This window comes from Suricata suricatta, chromosome 10, assembly GCF_006229205.1.
Source record: "Suricata suricatta isolate VVHF042 chromosome 10, meerkat_22Aug2017_6uvM2_HiC, whole genome shotgun sequence".
In the NCBI taxonomy this organism is placed as follows: Eukaryota; Metazoa; Chordata; class Mammalia; order Carnivora; family Herpestidae; genus Suricata; species Suricata suricatta.
In genome coordinates, this window is record NC_043709.1 from 62,453,547 (window position 1) to 62,478,090 (window position 24,544).

General features: G+C 46.5%; 2 protein-coding genes across 3 annotated transcripts in view; one reads left to right on the plus strand and one right to left on the minus strand.

Moving 5' to 3' along the window:
• Positions 1-17,797, plus strand: part of SMAGP (small cell adhesion glycoprotein) — an 18,651-nt gene extending 854 nt beyond the window's left edge. The window contains exons 2-4 of the mRNA XM_029953464.1: positions 662-720; positions 16,271-16,351; positions 17,035-17,797. Coding sequence (XP_029809324.1) covers positions 662-720; positions 16,271-16,351; positions 17,035-17,213 — 319 coding nt within the window. The 3' untranslated portion in view covers positions 17,214-17,797. The remainder of the gene's footprint in view (positions 1-661; positions 721-16,270; positions 16,352-17,034) is intronic.
• A 1,513-nt stretch (positions 17,798-19,310) lies between these two features.
• DAZAP2 (DAZ associated protein 2) lies at positions 19,311-23,589 on the minus strand. 2 transcript variants are annotated; one of them, XM_029953466.1, is made up of 4 exons: positions 23,486-23,589; positions 22,342-22,460; positions 21,581-21,749; positions 19,311-20,765 (listed from the first exon to the last, which is right to left on the minus strand). In XM_029953466.1, the coding sequence occupies exons 1-4, from the start codon at positions 23,496-23,498 to the stop codon at positions 20,443-20,445; spliced, it is 624 nt and encodes a 207-aa protein (XP_029809326.1). In that variant the 5' UTR covers positions 23,499-23,589; the 3' UTR covers positions 19,311-20,442. The 2 variants fall into 2 exon arrangements, with proteins under 2 accessions (XP_029809326.1, XP_029809325.1); XM_029953465.1 differs by having other exon boundaries at positions 20,542-20,765; positions 21,504-21,749.
• Between the last annotated feature and the right edge of the window lie 955 nt (positions 23,590-24,544).

A 24,544-nucleotide genomic window follows, 5' to 3' on the forward strand; every position in this document is an offset into this window, starting at 1 on the left:
CCAGCCCCGACGTCCGCGCGGGGTCCCGAGTCCCGGGCCTGGCCAAGTGGGGCTCGGCGCTAGTGGCCGGCGGGCGGGGTTCGGCAGGGGCTGCAGACTGGGAAGGGACGACTGGGGGGAAGCGGGCCAGGGCCCGACAGCGGCTGGTCGGGGACAGGCCCGAAGGCGACCGACGCCCCTCGCCTCCACGTTCCGGAGCCTGGCTCCCCGCCCCCAGACCCCGGCCCTACCCCGACGCGGGCCCGGGAGCCGGTGCGTCCGGCAGTCCCGGCCCTCTCCTGACCCCTAGCGGACCGCTGAGCGCAGACTCCAGGCTCGGGAAGCGCAGAGCCCGAGACTTGGTGAAACCGGGTGCGAGGCTGATTTGCATACCTTCGCCTAACTTTCTCAGGCCGGGAGAGATCCCTTAGGTAAATGTGGTGGCTGGGTGAAAGGATCTCGGGGTGGCACTTATCAAAGGCAGCGTACACCAAGTACACCAAGTACCAGAGGTCTCGGCTCTGCTCTTGGCACCTGCAGCCTGAAGAGATACTCAGGGAAACCCGAGGTTTAGGACTAGCCCCAGGAGGGAAGGGACCCACGAAAACCTGGCCCCAAAGGCTCTCCAGCCCCAGGTAGGGGCCCATTCACCTCATGCCTGTCTTTGTCGCTCTTCCCACAGATCTGCTCTCTCTCCACTTGCTGCAATGGCTAGCTTGCTAACCACGCCTTCTCCAGGAGGTAGGTGAAGGCCTTTCCCAATACTAAAGATAGAGATGTGATCCGCATTCCTCCACCCCCAGCCCAGGCCTGGAATTCCCTGAGGCCTCAGCCCAGATCCCCGTGCTCACCTCGAAAGGTCCTGGAAGCCCAAAGGGCAACTAGAGTGCTTGCTTTGGTGCAGTTTGAATCTGAAATTGCATAGACTTGGGCCAGTTTCTGACTTTGCCACTTAAAAGTTTGTGACCTTGGATGAGTGATCTACCCTCAAAGTTCCAGTTTTCTCATCTGTAAAATGGAGGAAATAATGCCTATCTTATGAGGCTATTATGAGATATCCCCTATAAAACAGCTAGCACCAGCGTCTCATATCTAGTAAGCACTCAGTAACATTGGTAATAAACAAGTGCTTGATAGAGGCCCACATTTTCCAGGAAAGGAATTCTGCCTGCCTTTTTTTTTTTTAATGTTTATTTATGTTTGAGAGAGAGAGAGCGGGGGAGGAGCAGAGAGAGGGAGATGGAGGATCCAAGCAGGCTCCACACTGTCAGCACAGAACCCAAAGCCCAATGTGGGGCTTAGACTCATGGATCGCGAGATTATGACCTGAGCCGAAGTCGGTCGCTTCACCGAACAAGCCACCCCGGAGCCCCTGCCTGCGTTTTCATTCCACTCCTCTGGTGCTACACTCCAGCCTCAAAACCCACTAATTCCTGGGGCTGTGCTCAGGCAGGAATCCACCTCTCCTCACTCTGAGAACAGATTCCCACCTTTTGTTCAGTAACCAAGTTGAGCCAGACAAACCATCAGATTGGCACTGATTGTTTCCGTTGCGGACCAGTTAGAGCAGGAGAGGGACAAAACCTTGGTTGGTCTGTACACCTTTGTCTTCATGGACACAGCCTTGTTTGTCATTAGGACAGGCATTATCTACTACACTGGTGTGGAAACGGGTGAGTGACAGCCCCAGGAAGTCTAAGGCAGCGTCCTCTGTAACTGGTGATGCACACTTTTCAGAATGTCCGTTTTCCGGTGAGGTGAGAAAAGCGAGAAGTGGCTAGAAGTCTAGATTGGTAAGCAAAGGCTTCACGAGCGGGGAATGGGATGGAGCGCTTACGCTTGAAGAATAGATGAGGTTTGTACACATCAGGAGGGGCACGGTGGGTCTTCTAGAATCCGGTTAGTGCCATGTGTGAAACCACAGAGACTGCATTTGTCCTGGAGGAGAGGACAGACGACCTCGAGAATAATCCTACCTGTAGGGAAAGGCCGTGATGCTTGGGCAGCTAACTGAGGAATTAGGACTTGGGCAAATCCTTTTCTTTCTTTTTATCAATTTGTGGTAAAATAAACATAATATAAGTGTTACGATTTTAGCCATGTTTTGGTAGCTCAGGGGTGTTAAATACTGATAAAGATTCACACTATTGTGCAACCATCATTACCGAGGGTCTCGCTGAAACTGTGTATTGATTAAACAACAACCCGCCACTGCCCCACTCCCCACCCTCCAGCCCCTAATGACCGGCGGTATACGTCCTATCTGCATTTGACTAGGTGCCTTGTATAAGTGAAATCACACAATATTTGTCCTTTTCTGTCTGGTTATTTTCACTTAAGATCTCTAGGGTTCATCCACGTTATACCACATATCAGAATTTCTTTCCTTTTAAGGCTGAATAATATCACACATACATCACTATGTATATATGTGATATATCATTTTGCGTATCCATTCACCCATCAGTAAATTGCTCTCACCTTTGGCTATTGTGAATAAGGCTGCTATGAATATGAATAACTTCTCAGATACCGGCTTTCAGTTCTTTGGGGCATATTCCCAGTAGTGGAGTTGCTGGATTGTGTGATGATTCTGTTTAACTTTTGGGGAACTGCCGTGCTGTTTACCGTAGGGGCTGCCCCACTTTACATTCCCACCGGCAATGCACAAAGGTTCCAGTGTATCCACATCCTTAACAGCACTCATTCTTTTTCTTTCTCTTTTTGTCTTGTTTTGTTAGTAGCCATCCTTATGCCTGTGAAGTGCTATCTCTTTGTGGTTTTAATTTACATTTCCCTAATGATTAGTGACGTTGAGCATCTTTTCATGTGCCATCTGCATATCTTCCCTTTTTTGGCATATTTCCTTACAGATATGTCTATTCAGGTCCTTGCCCATTTAAAAAAATTTTTAATGTTTATTTTATTTTTGAGAGAGAGACAAAGAGACAGAGTGAGAGTAGAGGAGGGGCAGAGAGAGAGAGGGAGACACAGAATCTGAAGCAGGCTCCAGGCTCTAAGCTGTCAGCATAGTGGCTGATGTGGGGCTCGAACTCACAGACTACGAGATCATGACCTGAGCCGAAGTTGGACGCTTAACCGACTGAGCCACCCAGGCACCCCAGGTCCTTGCCCATTTTTTTAATTAGCTGGTTTTGCTGTTACATTGAGTTTTAGGTTTATGAACCCCATCCATGGGGTTCAATCAAAACATAAGTTCTTTGATGGGGATGGGGAAATCACAGACAGGATGAGGGCTTGTACTTTGAAAGATGGGGTCATTGAGAGTCTAGCAGATGTCTTCCCCACCTCCCCATCTGTGCTGCCGCACATCCCTTTTCCCCAATCTATAAAGATCTCCTAAAGGGGATCCTTTGGAAGTATTGAAAGTGAGGGCACATTATGGCTTTCATGGGCCCTTGGAAATTTTGCCTTTGTGAGCCCATTCCTCCATTAAAATATATATGTATATATTTATATTGACATATAATTGTATTTTTGAAGCTTGCACAGTGGCACTGTCACAGCCAATGATAAGATATCCAATATGTGATTATTGCCAATTGAAAAATTATATTTTACAACAGTGTTTGTATAAAAAAGGCTATATTAATATAATGAAACCCTTATTTTATAAGTAATGATTGATACAACAATATGACAGTTTGCTTGACCTGACATTCTATTTTTTTCTTCTGATTTGAAAAGAAATTAAAATCATTACAATTAAAATCTTCAGAAAACACTTTCATGGGCTCCTAAACTACTGTGGACCCTAGGCATTGAGCCTGCTGTGCCCAGCACCCAGGCCTCCCTATAGGAAACAGGATGGAGTGGAATTTGGCATTGTGGGCTCTGTCGCCCCCTGCCCTTCACCAGGCAAAGCCCATCTCTTTTGCCGCCTAATTACACAGCCACCTCCTATTCACTCTGAAATAGACCCTTCCGCATTTTTCGTCTTGCTTATTCCTTATCACAGCCCTATGAACAGGTTTTATTCTCATTTTACAGAAGCCAAAACTGACGTTTAAGGCAAGTAAGAAATGTTCAGCGATTAAATTCTCCGACGGTCATGCGCCTAATAGAAGCCGAGGCAGGATTTTGTGCCAGGTCTGGTTTACCCCAAAGCCTGTGTTCTTTCTGCCATGGTACACTGCTCTCAGAGTCTCACTCCACCCCACGGGCCCAGGCACATGAAAGAGAAGGAAGGAGAAAGGGAGCTGAATTCCAGGGCTGTTCCCATGGAAAGGAGAATTGGGGGAGACGCCCTTTGTTGGGCAAGTCTAGAGCAAATAAGTAGGTTGGCAGACTCAGGAGGCAAAGGATCTGATGCCTCAGTGATAAGAGATTTAGCCTGGAAACAGGGGTCACAAAGAAACCAACAGGTATCTGGGTTAACAAGAATGAAAAAAAAAAGGGTAAGTAGGCAAAATAGATCTTGACGTTCCTTTGCTATTGGTTAGGATTTGGGTGGAGCCTCAAATCTCATTGTGGTCCCGTACCCCAAGCCTCCCACCTGAAAGGAAAACGGTGTTACAGTCCTTCCGTGTCTGAGAAGGGAAGGAAGAGAGTAACATTATTGTTTCTCTATTTGGTCGGGGAGTGGGAGAGAAACGGGGTAGGAACAGGAGATAATGGGGGAAAGCGATAAGCCATTTGCCCCCTTTTATGCCAGGCTTCCTGAACTCAAATTTACTTGGTTGTTGTTTTTTTATTCTTTTAAAAAAATTTTTTTTTAACTTTGTTCATGTTTGAAAGACAGAGAGAGAGAGACAGAGCACAAGCAGGGGTGGGGCAGAGAGAGAGGAAGACACAGAGTCCGAAGCAGGCTCCAGGCTCCAAGCTGTCAGCACAGAGCCCAACGCAGGGCTCTAACCCACAAACCATGAGATCATGACCTGAGCCAGAGTCAGACACTTAACTACCTGAGCCACCCAGGTGCCCCTGTTGTTGTTTATTTTTTCATTAAAAAGCGATTACATGTGACGTGTCTGGGTGGCTCCATTGGTTAAGCGTCTACCTCTTGGTTTCAGCTCAGGTCATGCTCTCACAGTTCGTGGGATGGAGCCCTGCATCCCACCAACAGCACAGAGCCTGCTTGAGATTCTCTCCCTCTGTCTCTCTGCCCCTCCCCTGCTTGCTCTCTCTCTCCAAATAAATGAATAAACATTTTGAAAACTTATTTTTTAAAAAGGCAATTACATGGGGCGCCTGGGTGGCTCAGTCGGCTAAAGCATCCGACTTCGGCTCAGGTCAGATCTCACATTCGTGGGTTCGTGCCCCATGTCAGGCTCTGTGCTGACAGCTCAGAGCCTGGAGCCTGCTTCTGGTTCTGTGTCTCCTTCTCTCTCTGCCCCTCCCCTTCTCATGCTCTGTCTCTCTCTGTATCAAAAATAAATAAAACATTAAAAAAAAAAGCAATTACATGCCACTTAAGGAATAACTTAGACCTTTTCTGTGTGTATACAGATATACATGTGTGTGTGTTTATAGTTTCATTTTAATTACTTTCTTCAAACATGTAATCATATTACACATTACTTACCTAGCAATTTGCTTCTTTCATCTAACCATATATCCTTTCCCAGTAATTACAGATCTGCCACATTCCTTTTAACAACTGTATAGTGTTTCCAGAACGAATAGCCTGTAATTGATTTAATTATTCCTCTGCTGATAGGCATTCAGATATGTGTCAACTCTTGCAAACAGTGCTCTAGTGAACACCCTTTCCATTCTGCAGTAAAACTCAGGGAGCCAGTACCCAGTGGACACATAAACAAAATGGTTAGCTGGGAGCAGGGCAGAGGTGTTTCCTGAACCTGGAGAGTTGGGCTGAGTGGTGGGAAGAACCTTGGAAGGAGGAGATAGATTTGAAGCCCAGCTCAGCCAACTGCTGAGTAAACCGTTGATTGATGCAGTTTGCTCAGCTTAGACGTAATGATAATACCAACCTGCTTCCATCACCACCATGGGATGGAGATAAAATAATGTGTTTTATAAACTATAAATTGCAAATATAGATTACAGTTCTTTTTTTTTTTTTAAGTAGGCTCCATGCCCAACGTGGGGCCTGAACTCACAACCTTGAGATTAAGAGGTACCTTGGTGGCTCAGTCGGTTAAGCATCTGCCTCTTGGACTTGAGCTCAGGTCATCATCTCGAAGTTTGTGAGATGGAGCCCCACGGCGTGTTGGGGCTCTGAGGTGACAGGGCGGAGCCTGCTTGGAATTCTCTCTCTCTCTTCTCTCTTTCACAACCCTGAGATTAAGGGTCGCATGCTCTACTGATTGAGCCAGCCAGGCGCCCCCACAGATTACAGTTCTGACACTTGAAGCCTGAAGACCCTAGCTCATTAGCACCTAGAACACCCTGTGATCTTTAGTCTGAGAAAGCTCTTTGAAGTGGACAAGAGTTCAAAATTTAATTAAAAAAAAAAGTAAACATTTTATTTTGGAGGAATTTAGATTTGTAGAAAAGTTGCAAAAATATTACAGACGGTTTCCATATACCCTTCAGCCAGTTTTCCTAATGTCAGTATCTTACATGACCGTGGCACTTTGTGAAAACCAACAAATTAACATTGGTGTAATCCTGATAAACTACAGACTTCACTGAGATTTCACCAGTTCAGAAATTTTATTTTGAAGAGAATTCTAAAAGAACACTTTTACTTTATAAAAATTCCAAAATTTCGGTGCCTGGGTGGCTCAGTCAGTTAAGCATCCGACTTCAACTCAGGTCATGATCTCACGGTTCATGGGTTCGAGCCCCACATCTGGCTCTGTGCTGACAGCTAGCTCAGAGCCTGGAGCCTGCTTCAGATTCTGTGTCTCCCTCTCTCTCTGACCCTCCCCTGCTTGTGCTCTGTCTCTCTCTCAAAAATAAACATTTTAAAAAAGTTTTTAAATTCCAAAATTAAGGCTGAGAAAGTTCCTGAGGGTCAGCTAGTTCATATACTCATTCTGTACTAGAATCCTCTCTCCAGCACCCCATGAAGTGTTTGATCTTGTTTGCTCTTCCTTCTCTGGGGGAGACCTCTCTCTGTTAGTTTCCACCAGCGGTCCTCTTACACCGGTCATCCGTCGGCATATTTGAAGATAGCATTCAAATTCCAGGCTCTCCCTAAGTTTTCTCTCTGGACTTTGTCCTGCAGGCTTTCCTTATCTCATAGAATTTCCAAGCCTTTCCTTATGTTGGGTGCTCACCACAAAATTGTCACACCCTGATGCAGCTCTGCGGTCTGAGTGGCACAGATTAGGCCCATATTGTTGCCTCCATTTTTAGAGACCATATTTATATTAACAGGGCCTACAATGAAAAGAAGTTTTAAATTTTTTAAATTTATTTTTTAAGTAATTAAACAATTTTTTTTGAGAGAGAGAAAATACATGAGCAGGGAAGGCACAGAGAGACAGAGGGGACAGAGGATCCAAAGCAGACTCTGTGCTGTTAGCACAGAGCCCAGTGTGGGGCTCAAACTCACAAACCATGAGATCATGACCTGGGCCGAAGTCAGACGCTCAACCTACTGAGTCACCATGCACCCCTGAATTCTTTTAAGATTATAAAAGAACACGTGACCCTTGAACTACATGGGGATTAGAGATACCAACCTCCACACAGTCAAAAATCCATATATAACGTTTGACTCCCCCCAAACTTAATTACTAATAGCCTACTGTTGCCCAAAAGCCTTACCAATAACAGCCAGTTAACACATATTTTGTATGTTATACGTACTATACACTGTATTCTTACAATAAAGTAAGCTAGAGAAAAGAAAATGTTATTAAAATCACAAGGAAGAGGGGCGCCTGGGTGGCTCAGTTGGTTAAGCATCCGGCTTCGGCTCAGGTCATGATCTCACGGTTTGTGGGTTCGAGCCCCGTGTCGGGCTCTGTGCTGACAGCTAGCTCAGAGCCTGGAGGCTGCTTCGGATTCTGTATCTCCCTCTCCCTCTGACCCTCCCCTATTCCCACTGTCTCTGTCTCTCAAAAATAAATAAAGAACATAAAAAAAAAATTTTTAAATAAAAAAAAAAATAAAAAAAAAATCACAAGGAAGAGAAAATACATTTACAGGATTATCTGGTATTTGGCGGGCGGTGGGGTAGCGAATCCTCCTGATTAGTAGACCCACGCAGTTCAAACCTGTGTTGTTCAAGGATCAACTGTAGTTATCATCCTAAGAGATTTAAAGGATAAAGGAAAGCATATAGACGAAATTAAAAATCACCCAAAATTCCACCACCTAGCTCTCAGTCCTGTTGCCATTCGGGGGTCTGTCCTTCCAGTACCCGTTGCCTCTACTGATCTCACTCCAAGTCTCTACATATGCTGCTGTTAAACCACGGCGTTCCCTTCTTTCTTTATGACTAGTTGGTTTGCTGCACCTAAGACCAAGGGATCTTTGAAATCTGTGTATCAGTTTACAAGTTGCCCCTCTTGCTTGGAGACTTGCACAAATTCGTGGGACCTTTCCCGGCCCTGCAGGAGTCTGCCTGTACCCGAGGGCCCTGAGTCCGTCCACACGAAGCTCGTGTGGAAGGCACCAGTAGAGCAGATCACCGAAACGAAAGATCTTTAAAAGGATTTAACATGCAGTATATTAAAAGACAAGCAAAAAAGGCAGAATTATTATCAGAAGTTTGAACTTTTCTTATACCTGTCTTATGATGTAATATCTCTATTGCGAATTACAGAAAGACCTTAAATTTAGTCCAGGCGTGGTTTGACATCATAGTATCAATTCCAAAAGAACTGAGGTCAGATCCCAGCGGAAGAACCTGTGGATACACGTGCACCACTTCATTCCTTGATGGTCAGTTCCTTCTCCACTTAGGCCTTACAGCCTGCCTATGTTACGCCACAGGACGTTAACAGTCTTATCCAAGTTCTGTGATAAGATGCTATTTACTCCACCGCACCTTCAACTCTTCTTAATCTCCAATCCCATCCTCACTCTCAGTTGATGACTCTGCATTCTATTTTCTTGACCAAATTAAACTTCTCAGAAGGAACTGCCAGAGGCTCCCACCGCTTCCACACACCTGCTGCCGCCCCTGTGCCCCTGGGCATGTCAGTAATGCCTGGTCTCTGCTCTACCTGCCGCCAGCCTCTGTCTGTGCACCGGGTCCCGTCCCCCATCAAAAACGTGGTTGGAGCCTCTCTCCTCCCTCACATATCACCAGCTGTTCCCTCTCATCCGAGTTATTCCTATCTGTAAATAAACATGCTGTCATTTCTCCCATCCTTAAAAAAATAAACAAAAACCTTGAACTCCCATCCCCCTCCAACTACAGCCCCATTGCTCTGCTCATATTTACAGGAAAAAGTTGATCTATATTCTGCTCCCAGTTCCTTCTCTCCCATTTTTTTTCTTGAATCCACTGTAAACCAGGGCCTCTGATGTAGGATTTCACCAAAGCCTGTGTTGTCCAAGTCATTTGTGAGCCCTGCGTGGTCAAACCCCAGTAGTGCTAGTACTTGATCTGTTTGGTTGTTACTCCTCATACTCCTTTGCTCTTTCCTTTCTGGGCTCAGTCCTTGGGCCTCTTTATAGGTGCTTATTCCCTTGGTGATCTCACACATTGTCATGGGCTTCAGTATGCCGGCTTTTTACACCTCCAGTCCAGACCTCTTCCCAAAATTCCAGTCTTACCATCTGCACTTGGATATCTAATTAGCAGTCATGTCCAGAATTGAATTCTGATCTTCCCTTCCAAATCCGTTCCCCCTGTAGGCTTCCCATCTCGGGTGACACCATGCCGCCCTCCCTCCATTAGTCCCCAGACCTTGCTGTCACCCTTGCAGAATCCCACCACTTTCTCACTGGGCTGCTGCTAGACCCAGTCAGTGCTTTTGAGCCAATAGAAAAAGTCACCCCCTTTGGGTGGATGCAGCTGTGACTTTGGGGAGGGTACAACAACCTGCTTCTACCCCTATCCTATCTTCCCACAGCCCCTTGTCTACACTGCAGTCAGAGGGATCCTTTAAAATAAGTTTCTGTTTTGGGGTACCTGGGGGGTTCAGTTGGTTAAGCATCCAACTCTTTTTTTTTTATGTTATTATTTACTTTTTTGAGAGAGAGAGAGAGAGAGAGAGAGAGAGCGAGCGCATGAGCAGGGGAGGGTCAGAAAGAGAGGAAGACACAATCCGAAGACTGTCTCCAGGCTCCAAGCTACCTGTCAGCACAGAGCCTGACACGGGGCTCGAACCCACAAACCATGAGATCATGACCCAAGCTGAAGTCGGACACTTAACCAACTGAGCCACCCAGGCGCCCCAAGCATCCAACTCTTGATCTCAACTCAAGCCTTGGTCTCAGGGTCATGGGTTCAAGCCCCACATTGGGGCTTTAAAAAAAAAATCAGTTTCTGTTTCAATTACCTATTGCTGCATCACACATCTCAATAATCAATGGCTTACAACAATAGCAGTTTATTATTTTTTACAATTCTGTGGGTTACAATTCTGGTCTCATCTGTGCCCACTCCCGCAGCTTCAATTCACTGGAAGGTCTACTGGGCTGGAAAGTCCAAGACAGCCTCCCTCACACATCTAGCAGCTGCTACGGGCTGTGACCTGAGTGTGGGGTGTCTCAGTTTTCCCCGCATGGAACCTCTCAGCTGGTGGGCTACATTGGGCTTCCTCACAACATGGTGGTCTCATTGTTTCAAAAGTGTTGTCTTTGGGGGCACCTCAGTGGCTCAGTTGGTTAAGCAATGGACTTTGGCTCAGGTCATGATCTTGCGGTTTGTTAGCTCAGTTCATGGGTTCGAGCCCCGGAAATCAGGCTCTGTTGTGTCAGTGCAGAGCCCACCACAGATACAGTCTCACTCTGTCTCTCTTCCCCTCCCCTCCTCGCTCTTGTGCTCTCGCTCTCTCTCAAAAACAAATAAACAAACAAAATAAGGTGTGGTTTTTGGAATTTCAGGCTCCCAACCCCAGACCCACTAAATCAGAATCTACATTTTAACAGATCCCTCACAGATTCTAATGCACATCAGAGACTGCACTGCTTTGAGATATAAATCCAGTCTCTGCTCAAAAACCTCTAAACGGTTCTCATTTCACTGAAAAAACCAAAGCCTTTCCATGGCCCACAACGCCCACGGTATACAGCCCCCTTAATTCCGCCTCCTCTTGCTTTCCCTTGCTCCGTTCAATGACCTCCATGCTGTGCCTTAGGCATGCCAAGTGATCAGTGGCCACAGGGCTTTCCAATATGGCGGATAGCCCCACCTCACACCTGCCGTTTCCGCTCCCCAGATCTCTGCCTGGCTGCCTTCCTCACCTTCTATAGGCCCTTACTCCAGTCACTTCATCTGGGAGACTACCTAACTACCTTTATCCACATGCCAAGCCCCAACCCCTTCCTGCTCTTTCTTTCTACATAGTACTGGTCGTCCTCTAACACAGTATATCTTTAACTTATTTAGTTATGGTCTATCTTCCCCTTCTCAGAATGTAAACTGTGTGAAGAAAAGGTTTTTTAAATTATAGTAAAATTATACATAACATAAAATCTACAATATTAAGTGTATTAAGTATAGTCACATTGTTGGGCAGCCATCACCAGCATCCATCTCCAGAAATTTCTTGTCTTCCCAAACTGACACTCTATCCATTAAACAACAGTCCCCTGCCTCTCCTCTGCCCAGATCCTGACAACCACCATTCTACATCCCGTCCCTATGAATTTGACTATTGTAGGTACCTCATATAAGTGGAATCCATTTTGTAACATGTGTCAGAATTTCCTTTGTCCTATTATCCAGCCCTAAAGACAGAGGAAATTCTGATACATGCAACGAAACGGATGAGCCTTTGTTCCTGAGATGTATGCTTCCTCCTTCTAGTAGATTGATTCCCAAAAGCCTTTGCTTCCAAAAGAGACCATTTTTGTCGGAAGTAAAATTCTGATGTAGGATCTGCCTTCTTCATTAATCCATTGCCTCCATAGAGAGGTAAATTTCTTTGTACCTTCTTCACTTGTACTTCCTGCCTCACCAGATGGCTTAGCGGAAATGAAAACCGGCCAAGAACGAAGACATTTTTGTTGAATTTTCCGTTTGTGAAGATCTGTTGCTGACATGTGCCCTTCAGGTGTGGCAAGCCTCCCTCTGATCACTTCCAACATCAGAGTCAGTGAGGTCGCACTGAAGCAGCACGGCTTCCGGGTCACACTGACCGCAGCCCCGCTTACCAGCTGCCCTTGAGCCAGTGTGTATTAAGGATGCACTTTTGGTGGCACAACAGTGTGTAGTTGATTCTGGTTGGCTGGTTTTTCTTCCACCTTTATTCATGTTTTAAACCCTTGAACTTTCTGGAAAGCTTCTTTTGCTGCCTCGTGGTTATCTTTCATGATCTCTTCCTCTCTTTCCCTATTGGAAAAAAAAGGAAAGGACAGTGGTAGGAAAGGTTAGTGTAAATACCTTGCTCGGGCTTTGGAGCGGGTAGTCCTGGCTCCATCCACTGTTCCTTTATGTATGATATGACCCATGTAACTTAATTCTCCCAGGGCCTCCAGGGCCACATGAGCAAATAAAAACTTGGAAGTGATTAATGTTGTAGGATTAATAAGTATGTATACAAAGCACACAGAAAAGCAGGGACTTAGGAAATAACAGCAGTCATAATTGGGATCATTTGTAGAATTTCCCAAATAGGAATCATTTTCTGTCCCAGATTCTCTTTCCAGGGAGTCATATGTATCTCTCCTCTGAACCCTCAATGAGATTGAGCTCTATGGTCCAGTCCCTGGTTGACTTCATTACTGTCACTTTCCCAGCATCTATGACTCTGCCTCAGGCACATAGTCGGTGCAAAGTAAATTGCTGTTGGTTGATTGAATAGAATCCTCTTAATCTTTATACTTAAGATTCTGTACATAAACTGTTCTTCTCAGTGTTTGTATATCTTAGGTTTTCTAATGTTTAGGAAAGGCAAAACTGGGACACCTGGGTGGCTCAGTCAGTTAAGGGTCCAACTCAGTCTCAGCTCAGGCCTTGATCTCAGGGTTGTGAGTTCAAGCCCCACATTGGTTTCCACCCTGGGCGTGAAGCCTACTTAAAAGAAAGAGAGGAGAAGAGAGAGGGAGGGAGGGAGGGAAGGAAGGAAGGAAGGAAGGAAGGAAGGAAGGAAGGAAGGAAGGAAGGAAGGAAGGAGGGAGGCTAAAGCTCTGGGAGGTTTAGGGGAGGAAAGTGTACCTGTTAAGAGGCAGCCATCGGAGTCTGACCAGGAGGGTAAAGTTCAGGGCATCTCTCTGTCAGAAATGATATCCCATTGCTTTTGCTGTATTCTGTTTCTTAGAAGCCACTGGGCCAGCCCACACAGAGGGAGAGGGGCTTACACAAAGGTATAAGTACCAGGAGTCAGGATCATTCAAAGCCATCTCACCAGCTGCCCAACACACTCCCATTTTGTAAATCAAGAAACTGAAGCTCAGAGAGATTTAGTAACTTTTTTCAGGGTCACCTAGTAATTTATTGCTGCAGGGTTCCAACCCAGAGCAGCTTTTAATCACTGAGCACATAGTCACCTTAAACAATATATTGAGTAGTAGGCACTATGTGACACTTCCCAGCTCTCTTAGGCTTCACCATCACCCTGCAAAGTTGGTTAATGTCACCCTACATCAGCAACACCAGAGCACTTGAGTGAATGGGGAGATGTAACCATTTGCCCAAGACCATGGAGTAGCTGAGCTATTCCTAAAGAAAGAGTGGGGGTGCCTGGGTGGCTCATTTGGTTGAGGGTTCAACTTCGACTCAGGTCATGATCTCATGGTCCATGGGTTCGAGCCCCCTCATCAGGTTCTGTGCTGACAGCTCCAAGCCTAGAGCCTGCTTTGGATTCTGTGTCTCCCTCTCTCTGCTCCTCCCCTGCTCGCACTGTCTCTCTCTCTCTCTTTGTCAAAAATAAACAAACATTTAAAAGGAAGAAGAAGAAAGAGTGGAGAATAGTGGAGAAGGGTTTGGCCCAGCCTGGGGAGGACAGGTGCTATAGCCGGCCCACCTCTGCTTTGTTGTGGGACCAGGTGCATCTTCTTGGCCTGTGTGAAAAGACCCCTCCCCACTATTGGCCCCGTTCAGCACTGCTCCCAAGCCCACCACTGGGGACTTCATGCCCTAGATGGAAACCTCTGTGTCCGGCATTATGCAGGAGCCGCACTGGCTCTGTCTCAGAGCTTTGACCCAGGCTCTTCTTCTGCCTAGAATGTGCCCCACCTGTAAACTCCTACCCCAGCTTCAGCTCGCACCTCAAATCTTACTTCCTGCGAAGGCTGTGCCTGCTAGAAATCTGGAGCAGCCCTTCTGTCACATGCTGCCTGAGTGTCTGGCGATTTCCTTTGTTTCATATGTTGGGGTCATTAACTGATTGCTAATTACCTGCTGGAGGGTAAGCTCTAGAAAGCCTCTGTCCTGCAGTTACCTTAGCTTGGTGCCTCTTCAAATCCCTCCATGAAAATGCTAACCGGGGAGAGAACCAAAAGGGCTCCCGACTGTCCGTATTCGCACTTCAAAGAGACTTCTGGAGACCTCTGGTTTTGAGTATTCCAACCCTAGGTAATGGCCTTAGAAGTGAGACTTTCAGGCTCTGAAGGATGGATAGAAGAATAGCAGGAGGAGGTATGAGATATATTTTAGGGCAGGAGAGGCCTCGTTTCAGAGCCTACTCTGGAAGTGTAGGAAAGGGTTTTAATAAGAGAGGAGCATTTGTTTCATTATTTTAAAATAATGTTTACACACTGTGGAGGTCCCTCAAAAATTTAACAGTAGAACTCCCCTATGACCCAGCAATAGCACTGCTGGGGATTTATCCAAAGGATACAGAAGTGCTGATGCATAGGGGCACATGTACCCCAATGTTCATAGCAGCACTGTCAACAATAGCCAGATCATGGAAAGAACCTAAATGTCCATCACCTGATGAATGGATCAAGAAGATGTGGCTTGTTCTGACTTCGGCTCAGGTCATGATCTCACATTTCATGGGTTTGAGCCCCACTTTGGGCTCTGTGCTGACAGGTAGCTCAGAGCTTGGAGCCTGTCTTCACATTTGTGTCTCCCTCTCTCTCTGACCCTCCCCTGCTCATGCTCTCTCTCTCTCTCAAAAAAAAAAAAAGCATTAAGAAATTTTTAAAAAAAGATGTGGTTTATATATACAATGGAATACTACATGGCAATGAGAAAGAATAAAATCTGGCCATTTGTAGCAATGTGGATGGAACTTGAGTGTGTTATGCTAAATGAAATAAGTCAGGCAGAGAAAGAGAGATACCATGTTTTCACTCATATGTGGGACAGGAGAAACATAACAGAGGACCATAGAGGAGGGGAAAGGGAACAAAATAGATAAAGAGAGGGAGGGAGGCAAACCATAAGAGACTCTTAAAAACTGAGGATTGATGAGGGGTGGAGGAGAGGAGAAAATGGGTGATGAGCATGGAGGAGGGCACTTGTGATGAGCACTGGGTGTTATATGGAAACCAACTTGACAATAAAACTATAATAAAATAATAAAATAATGTTTACAAAGAGTTTTTAAGAACTTTGAAGAAATAAATGCATGTGCTATATAATATAATGATATATGCATATATGCACCCATCATCTGATCTCATTTATGTAAAAACGTGTATTCCTAACAGTAGCTTACCTTTTTTTAAGTGTTCATTTATTTATGAGAGAGTGAACAAGAAGAGTGAGGGAGGGACAGAGAGAGAGGGAGACAGAGAATCCAAAGCAGGCTCCAGGCTCTGAGCTGTCAGCACAGAGCCCAACGCGGCGCTCGAATTCACGAACTGTGAGATCATGACCTGAGCCTAAGTCAGACACTAAACTAAGCCGCTCAGGCGCCCCATGATAGCTTACCTTTATTGAGTTACTTACTACCTGTCACAACAACCCTATAAAGTAGATACTTTTATCTCCAATTTGCAGATGAGGAAGCTGACACACATGGTGGGGGGGATAGGTAATTTTCTGCAGGTAACACAGCCAGTGAAGGAGAGAGCTCAGATTCAAACCTCCTCCTTTAGGCTCTAGAGCCCATACTCTTAACCACTATAGTAGGCAGAGAGAAATCCGTCAAAATGTTCATTGGCTTTGGATGGTAGTTTATTTTCTCTTCTATACTCCAGGCTTTCCTATACAGACTTACTATAGGAGTTGAAAAGTATTTTATTAGGGAAGAGGTGGGGTGGTAAAATTTGACGGACAAACGTGTGTTTTAGAACAAAAGAATTCACCTCATTTCCTCTTTCACTTCTCTAAATATTCCAGAAGAACTGACGACCACCCCAATCCTGCAGCCCACGGAAGCCCTGTCCCCAGAAGCCGAGGCCAGCACGGCTCTCATAGCAGGTAACAAGGCCCTGAGCCAGAGCCAAGAGACCTTTTGAATTCAAGGGCTGTCTCACTCCACAGACCGGGAACCCAGGGTGGTGAACCAGGGTTTTCCCTGTGCAGGAAAGCACCGCAGATTGGAGACCACATCCAGGAATGGGCTCGTTTGGGCTTGTAGGTTATCTTATATGCACACACTCAAGGCTATAAGAGACTCTTAGAGACTCCATTGCCAGAGACACTGTCCGTAGTTGTGGGAAGTGGCCACAAATAGATGTAAGCGTGTACGGGCTCTATGTGGGTAGAGATGAGGATGTGGTTTGTCAAGTGGGTGAGGAAGAGGATGGGAGGGATCAGAGAAATCCCTGCAGGGGGCTGTGAAGTTAAAAATGCCTTCCTCTTGGGAGAAGCTATTTCCTGTTTCCCTCCTTCCTGTTTCTATCATAATCATCAGGAACTGGCCGAGAGGGAGGTGTTTTGTCAGAAATCAAAAGCCTTGTGCCCTTAGCACCATGATACTCCAGGGGTCATGCACCATGGAAGTTGGGCTTGTGGGGGAGTACAGATTTGCAAGTGGACACCAGTTAACTAGAACGGGAGGGTCCTTGTAAATAGGTAGTCATCGAATTTAGGGGGCCCCATAAATTACTGAGACCTCCTCAATCCTGAAATATCTCTGCATTTCCCCTCTCCTTTCCAAGTTGTTATCACCGTGGTCTTCCTCACCCTGCTCTCAGTCGTGATCTTGATCTTCTTTTACCTGTACAAGAACAAAGGCAGCTACGTCACCTACGAACCTGCAGAAGGCGAGCCTGGCGCCATCCTCCAAATGGAGAGTGACTCAGCCAAGGGCAGGGAGAAGGAGGAATATTTCATCTAATGATTCCCGGGCCCCAAGGAGCTTACCCAGGCTCCAGGGTTAACACTATTTAATTTATTAGGTGAAAGTTTTATCTGAAACCAGTGAGAAGCACTGATCGATAGGGGCAAACCTGAGCTCCTTCTAGGACACAGGCCCAAATGAATGCCAGCATCACTGACACCAGGGACACGGAGCAAACTGCTTATGATGTCTTTCGCCAAGCCTTTCTAATATAGCGGGTTTCCGTGGCTGCTCAGCAAGGTGGAGCTATACCAGACAACATGAGTATGTGCCCAATCCTCTTGCGGTTTTTCAAGCTCAAAGGGAAGGAGAGTTAAGAGTCGCCGGCTGCTCCTCTGTCCCCTACCCGGTCACTAGTTGACAGCCTGAGCAGAGATAGTGTCCGTACCAGCTCTTGACGGGTGCTGGATACCACAGTAAAGGCCAGACCAGGAGGGGAAGGAGACTATGGAAACCCCACCTCCTGACCAATGTGCTATACCCTCTGAGCCTTTTTTCCTTTCCATGTTCCCCAACAACCTTAAACTGATGGCTACTGTTTTTATCACAATTAAAAATGTTCATTGATAATAGAAATCCGATTCTCATGTGCAGGAACTGCCTTTATATTTTGACTTATGCAGGCTTAAATTTTGTTAAAGTTTATTTTTGAGAGAGAGTGGGGAGGGGCAGAGAGAAGGGGAGACAGAGGATGTGGAGCAGGCTCTGCGCTGACAGCAAAGAGCCCTCCGGTGGGGCTTGAACCCATGAACCATGAGATCACAATCTGAGCAGAAATCTGACACTTAACGGAGCCACCCAGGTGCCCCCAGGCTTAAACTTTTTTGACATTTTTTTTTGCTTATTTAACTCCTTTGCATGTGTTCTCTCCCAAGTAGTAAGAACCCCAGGGAAGTTTCAGAAGTTCCAGAACCATGTCAGGAGTTTGAAACAAAAATGGTTGTGGGAAGCTGTCCCAGAGGAGTGTCATTAGAAACATCCTTGGGATGAAGAATTGGTTTACCTTCCATCCTGGAAAGGGCCAGAATTTACCAGACCGTTCTATGCATACAGAGAGGGAGTCAATCTCCTTACCACTTTACCCATGAACGTCCTTTAAATCAGGCCCAGAGAAGCCTCTTGGATCTTAGTCCCAAAATTAGAGGTGTTTAAAAGATACAGAGTTTGAGTAGGAATCCTGGCTCCCCAGATACTGTTTACTTGGAATGAAGCTAAATCTCCTTTGAAGTCTTCATTGTATTGCTTCCATGATCCAAGCTCCATTCCTCCCGAGGTAAGACCAGGAGTTGAGGAATTGATCTTGACAATCTGCTTTTAGTATTTCTCCACACAGAACTTGGTGAAACTGAAGGTCACCCTGAACTTGACGAAAACGATTACACTACAGCATTTTCCTCAGGGGCACCTTGGGTGGCTCAGGTGTGAAGCATTCGCCTTCAGCTCAAGTCATGATCTCACAGTTCATGAGTTCAGGTCCCCCATTTCACGTGAGCAGGAGCACCGGGCTGGCCCCACTTCTCTCTGCCCCTCGCTCACTTGTACTCACTCAAAAAGTAAGTAAGTAAATTAAGACATTTCTTCAAGTCCAATTCTAGAGCAAGGTAAGAGAATCAGTCCTTCCCTTATTCCTCAATTTATGTTGTTGTTAAGTTTATTTTGAGAGTGAGCAAGAGTGGGAGAAACAGAGAGGGAGGACGTGAGGAGGGAAGAATCCCAAACAGGCTTCTTGCTATCAGCGTGGTTCCTGACACAGAGCTTCATCTCCAGAACCAGGAGATCATGACCTGAGACAAAACCAAGAGTGGAATGCTTAACCAAATAAGCCACCCCGGCGCCCCCTGGAGTTGATGTTCTGGATACCTCTGTCATAACACTTTTAAAAATCTGAAAGAGCTTAGGAAGTAAAATGAAGAAAAATAGAACATCTAGAATGAGATTCATGAAAATGGTCAAATCTTGGCCTGACACTCCTGCATTTATTTCTAAGGCTTCATTTAAAAAAACAAGAACAGAATGACAGTAGCACCTGTTTGAATTCTAGGTGGGATAGTAGAGAGGAAACCTAAAAACAAGCTAAGTAAAGAATCCGTGAAATGAGGTGTAATGCAACTTCATCACTTTATTCAAATCTTCAAAATAGTCTTTATTCTACATTTTTAGTATAAAAAATCCACAAGTTAAGTGCACCACAGTGTAGAGAGAGACATACAACGCTGAACTTCCATAACAGTCAATGGTACAGTCAAACATCACATGTACAGAACACAAAATTTAGATGAACTGAACTTATAAGATAAAATAAAATAAAATCCAATTTCAGAAAATAAAAATCAAAATATTAAGGATCCCTGAAATATTCTTAACCCTAATGAGATTTCACTGGACTCAAGTCATTTTGTAGTGAGGGATTCATATCATGACCCCATTAACCCAGCCTATGAGTTCTTGGGAACCATGAGTGCCTATGTCCGATACTCCGACGATACATGGTGACCAGTTTTGGGGTGGGAAAACGTCCCCTAATTTGGCTCTAACGTCATCAGGCTTTTGAAATGCATCCCCCTCCCTGCCTCCACGTTTTAAACAAACTTGTTTACAGTACAGTTTGCACTGAGACCCTTTGTTCAAATAGAGCTCTCAGGTTTTTGGACTCCGGAGCAAATTTGGGTTTGGTTCACAGATGAAGAGACAGCCTATGAGGAAGGTCCGAGAGGCACCCTCCACATTTGCCTGAGTTGCAAAAAAAACCCAGAAGTAATGGGGTCGTGCTTGGGGCACAGAAGGGGTTTCAGAGGATCCTTGTGAAAGACTAGTTAAAAGATGGCAAGTGGGGAGAAGTGCAAGGAAAGAAGGAAGTTAGTCTGACTGGCTTTCTGTCCTGCACCATTGATTCAATGGAGACTGGTGGGAAGGAACTGGAAGACTAGGGTTGAGGGTGGGACGTGGGGCAAGGGATGGACAGGGAAAGGCAGACAACTAATGCGTTTCATTTATAACAAGTAATAGAAATCAAAGACTTAAAGGAGATTAAAGACCAATCAGAATAGTTTGGCAACTTTAATTCTTAGGAAGATCAAAGTTCCCTCCAAACCTAATTTGATGTTTATTACTAAGAGCAAAGACCAGTATGGTACAGTATTACTCCAGAGGAAGTCAAGGAAGATCCTTAGGGCTGCTTCACCCACATTCATTTTATGAATGGATGCCTCCCCTACCTCAAAATGCTTTAAGGAGGTACTGCTACCATTACTTGGTTCCTTATTAAGTTTGAAAAGTGCCTGAAAGTTTGGGCACCAGAAAGACACCCCAACAACATGTGTCTAAACTGCAACTTCAGGTTAATATGACTAAAGCAGTTACATTGTGAGAAGTGCTGAAGGTATGTGATGTCTTTCTCGGTACAGAGGTGGCCTCCGTTCTTCACCAGATGGTGTAGCCACCATCTGAGCCACCCATGAAGAAGTTTCCCTTCCGCTGAGTTACGAGGACATTGGCTCCCTGCATGACCGCGAGCTGAGCAGCATTGGGAGGGCATCCAGGGGGTGGAGGCTGAAAGGAAAAGACAAAGGTTGATTGGGCACAGGGCAGCGGGCAAGGGAAATGAACACGGGTGAAAACAGGATCCGTTAGGAATACACCAATGTACTGACCAATCACTTCTTAAAGCTAGTTCTGCCGCCGATTTGGGCTGTAAAGCAGGTCTCTCTATTTATCTGTGAACCTAAAGATACAAACAGGAAAGAGAGCCTACCACTCATTCAAAGGCATTCCCACCTCATTTCCAGAATAAGGTTTCCGAGTGGCTAGCCCTAGCAAGAGCCATTTGGGGCTCTAATTCTTATATGAGGGGGAGCTAAGCAGGAAACCTAACTAAAATCTCTAGTATCTTTCTAAATGCTACTTAACAGGGATTATGCTTTCTCCATTTTTCATCATCATGCTTCTTGATGGAATGCCAAAAGGAATGCAAATTCAATCAATGCTTATGGAATGAATAACGAGTATTACTGGACCAGTACCAGAACAGAACTGAGAAGGCAGCAGGCAGGACTCCTAAGACAGGAAAACCAAGGAATCTGGTTAACTCAGACCCCAGGGAATGTGCCAGATGCTAATGACTTGCCACAGTTCTCCTGCCCCGTCGACTGCTTTCTGCCGACTCCTGGGTATCCATGCTCATGCTAATCCCACAGCCACTGCCCAGGCATGGTGCAAGGATGAATATGTAATCTTTTCAGAAAGTTCAAATACACAAGAGCAGAGTTTTTCTGATAAGGTCATACTCACAGGAATGTTGCCAGCAGTAGCCCCAGCTCCAAATCTGGCCCCTGCATCGTATCCTCCTTCCACTAGCACTGCTGAACCAGGTGGGTAGATGGGACCAACTGGATAATAGGCCATAGGGATTGTGGAACCTAATGGTCCAACAGCCACAGACTGGGCCATGGGAAGATACAGGGAGGCACCAGGAAACGCAGCCGACATGGTGGGGACTGTGGCAGCCCCTGGGTGCACGAAGCTCGGACGATAGAGCTACAAGAGGCAGTAGAGAAGACAACATGTTACTAATATTCCAATTTGAGATCTTTTTTAATTTTTTAAAATGTTTTATTTTTGAGACAGAGCATGAGAAGGGGAGGGGCAGAGGGACAGGGAGACACAGAATCCAAAGCAGGCTCCAGGCTCTGAGCTGTCAGCACAGAGCCCGATGTAGGGCTCAAACCCACGAACGTGAGATCATGGCCTGAGCTGAAGTCGGAGGCCCAACCTACTGAGCCACTCAGGCGCCCCACCAATTTGAGATCTCTTAATTCTCCTTACACAGCCTATGCTCTGAGTTACATGAACTGCCTTTCCAATGCCACTCAATAGTCTCCTGGATCACTTCCTGCTATGGCTAATGTTAGACTCAAAGAATGCACACTCATCTTCTTAACCTAAGCCTGTGCCAAAAGGCATCATCAGATAATGCATTCTCAACCCCAACAAAAATCGCTGAAGTATACACTACTTTGGATTATTCATGGGCACTCCCTCCTGTTTGTGGAGAGTAAATAAATATGGGGAGCCCAGGACTGAAGATGTGATCAGAGTATTCAGTTCAAGTCAAGTAAACTGGAAGCACCTCTGAGTAGGCAGGTGGGGCATCAGTATAGGGCGGAGCCTGAGGAAGATGCAAGGTCTGAGGGTACACTGGATTCCCAGGAGGCTGCACGGGGTAGGTTGGCTGCGTTGGATATTGACCTGGAAGACAACAGGAAAAAAATAATTGCATGTGGCCTATCATACTGAGCCACCAAAATGGGGCAGAACATACTGAGTAGCTAACCTAGCCGCAACAAGCAGGAGACATGTAAACACACTGCTCTGGAGGGCCTGATTTCTGGAACCAAGAAAATAAGCACTCTCTTTGCACCTTTTTCCCGGCCTATACCTGAAGATGCTGGATTCTAACTCGACAGAAAAGGCGCTCTCCCCGTTAGCACATTGGTGTAAGGGAAAGTCTAGCTGGGCCCAAGTTTCTCCCACAACGCAGGGCAAGTCTGGGCACCCGTTCCTGCCAATGTACCAACGGTACATCCTGCCTCTGCTCTGAGTGGTCTTCAAAGGCCTGGTTGTTACTGGCCAAGACCTCGTTGAGTCACGGTGGTTATTTACCCCACAGATTCCTACTCAAGGTCGACTTCCAAATAAAGTGAGTGGTGAAAGTGAACCTTCAGACCCGAGAGAAGGTACATGTCCTGAGGAACAAACGAGGATCGAATTCTGCCAGACACTCGTGCAATCACAGGAACCGGCAGAAGTGCGGGCCGCCATCGGAGAGAAGGGCAAAGAGACCCTTCTGGCCCCCTGGCCCGCCCACCAGCGCCGGCACCTCTCTAGTTAAGTCCGGGCGCCAGCCTCTGGTTCCGGAGCGCGGCGCCCCGCCTCCGCCGGCTCTCCATTGGCCTGCCCAAATCCCTGCTCTAGCTTCCCATTTGCTCCTGCACATGCCTATCATGACAAGCCTTTTTCTCCCGCCCCCCCCCCAACCGACCCGCACCTCCAAACTGCGCCACAGAGTTTAAGGGGGAAAGGGCCGAGAAAGAGCAAGCAGCCGTAGGTCGGGGATGACGAAGGCGTCTGGTGCAGCCCCCGGGGCTGCAGCTGGCCCCGGAGCGAGGCGTAGCTCGCCCCAAGCTCGGCGCTTGGCGGCCCTGGGCTCCTGGCCCGCTCGCTCCATGCTAGCGCTATTCCCCGCGACGGCCCCAACCGCCCCCTGTCCTTGCCTTTGCTGTTCATGGTGGCTGCTGGTCCGGTTCGGCTCGGCGTCGCGGACGGTTATTTTTTTCGTCCTCTTCCTGTTCGTAGTCACTTCCGTGTCACGTGACGACTCGTCCGCCTAGCGTCACCCGAAGCCCGAGTGCTGCTGCCACCGGAAGCCCCGCCCCTTTTCCCGGCCTCCAGTAGCTAGAGGCAGGGCTCACGTGGTCCCGCCCATCCGCGCGCGCCGACTCCACCCCTTTGGGGGTCTTGTCTTCCAACCCCCACCCGCGTCCCACGACGCGAAGAAAACCAAATACAGGTATTGTCTCAAACCAGGATTTTTTTTTTTTCTTCTCTCTCTCTTGGGCGTTCGGAGACAGAACCATTAAACTGTTCCCCGGAACTTTTTTCCACCTACGCACAGCAGCTCAAGGTCACCTCACCTTAACAGCCTTTCCACAAGGGGCATAGAGGCTACTTATTCCTCTACCGGCCTGAAATACCTTCCCCAAACCTTGGCCTATCGTGCCGTTTCCCTCTTACGAAGCCCAGTTTAAGCCTCAGCTAGGTCAAGATTTATATTGCCAGGTCAGCTGTCATCTGTCCTTTTCTGAGGTAGACCCTCAGTCCGATCTTCGCTGTCTTGTCTTTTCCACCCACAAGCTGTCAGTATTTACTCCTGTGTCCTTCCTGTCTTTGTTACCAAACGGCAGGGCATATTATGCCGTGTGTCCTCCACAGCGGCTAGCACTAAAACTGTCACGTTCGCCGTCCCCAAGGAGTGCTTGTGGCCCTTCCTTCCTTTCGAACTTGCTACAGGTGACCTGTAAGGTGGCTTGTCTGTATTTTCTCTAAATCGGTGTCTCACCTCTAATCTAATTTTCCTTATAGACAAAGATGCCATCCTTCCAGACAGCAATTAAGGTTTTCCTTCCGTCCTTCATTTTAAAATAAGCCAACAATGTGCAAGTACAGAGATGGAACTGAACAAGACATTTTTGATGTTCAGATTAATACTAGTAATGAAAAGCTTGTATTTACCTTTTCCTGTATGTTGGACTCAAATCTTGAAGGCAGCATAG

What these genes read in the sequence shown, in the direction of transcription:
- DAZAP2 (XM_029953466.1), bottom strand. An exon ending in CCCCACCTGCCTACTCAGAG is followed by an intron (nt 21,750 to 22,341) that starts GTGCTTCCAGTT and finishes TGCCTCTTGTAG; the next exon opens with CTCTATCGTCCGAGCTTCGT. An exon ending in TGGTCCCATCTACCCACCTG is followed by an intron (nt 20,766 to 21,580) that starts GTTCAGCAGTGC and finishes TTTTCCTTTCAG; the next exon opens with CCTCCACCCCCTGGATGCCC.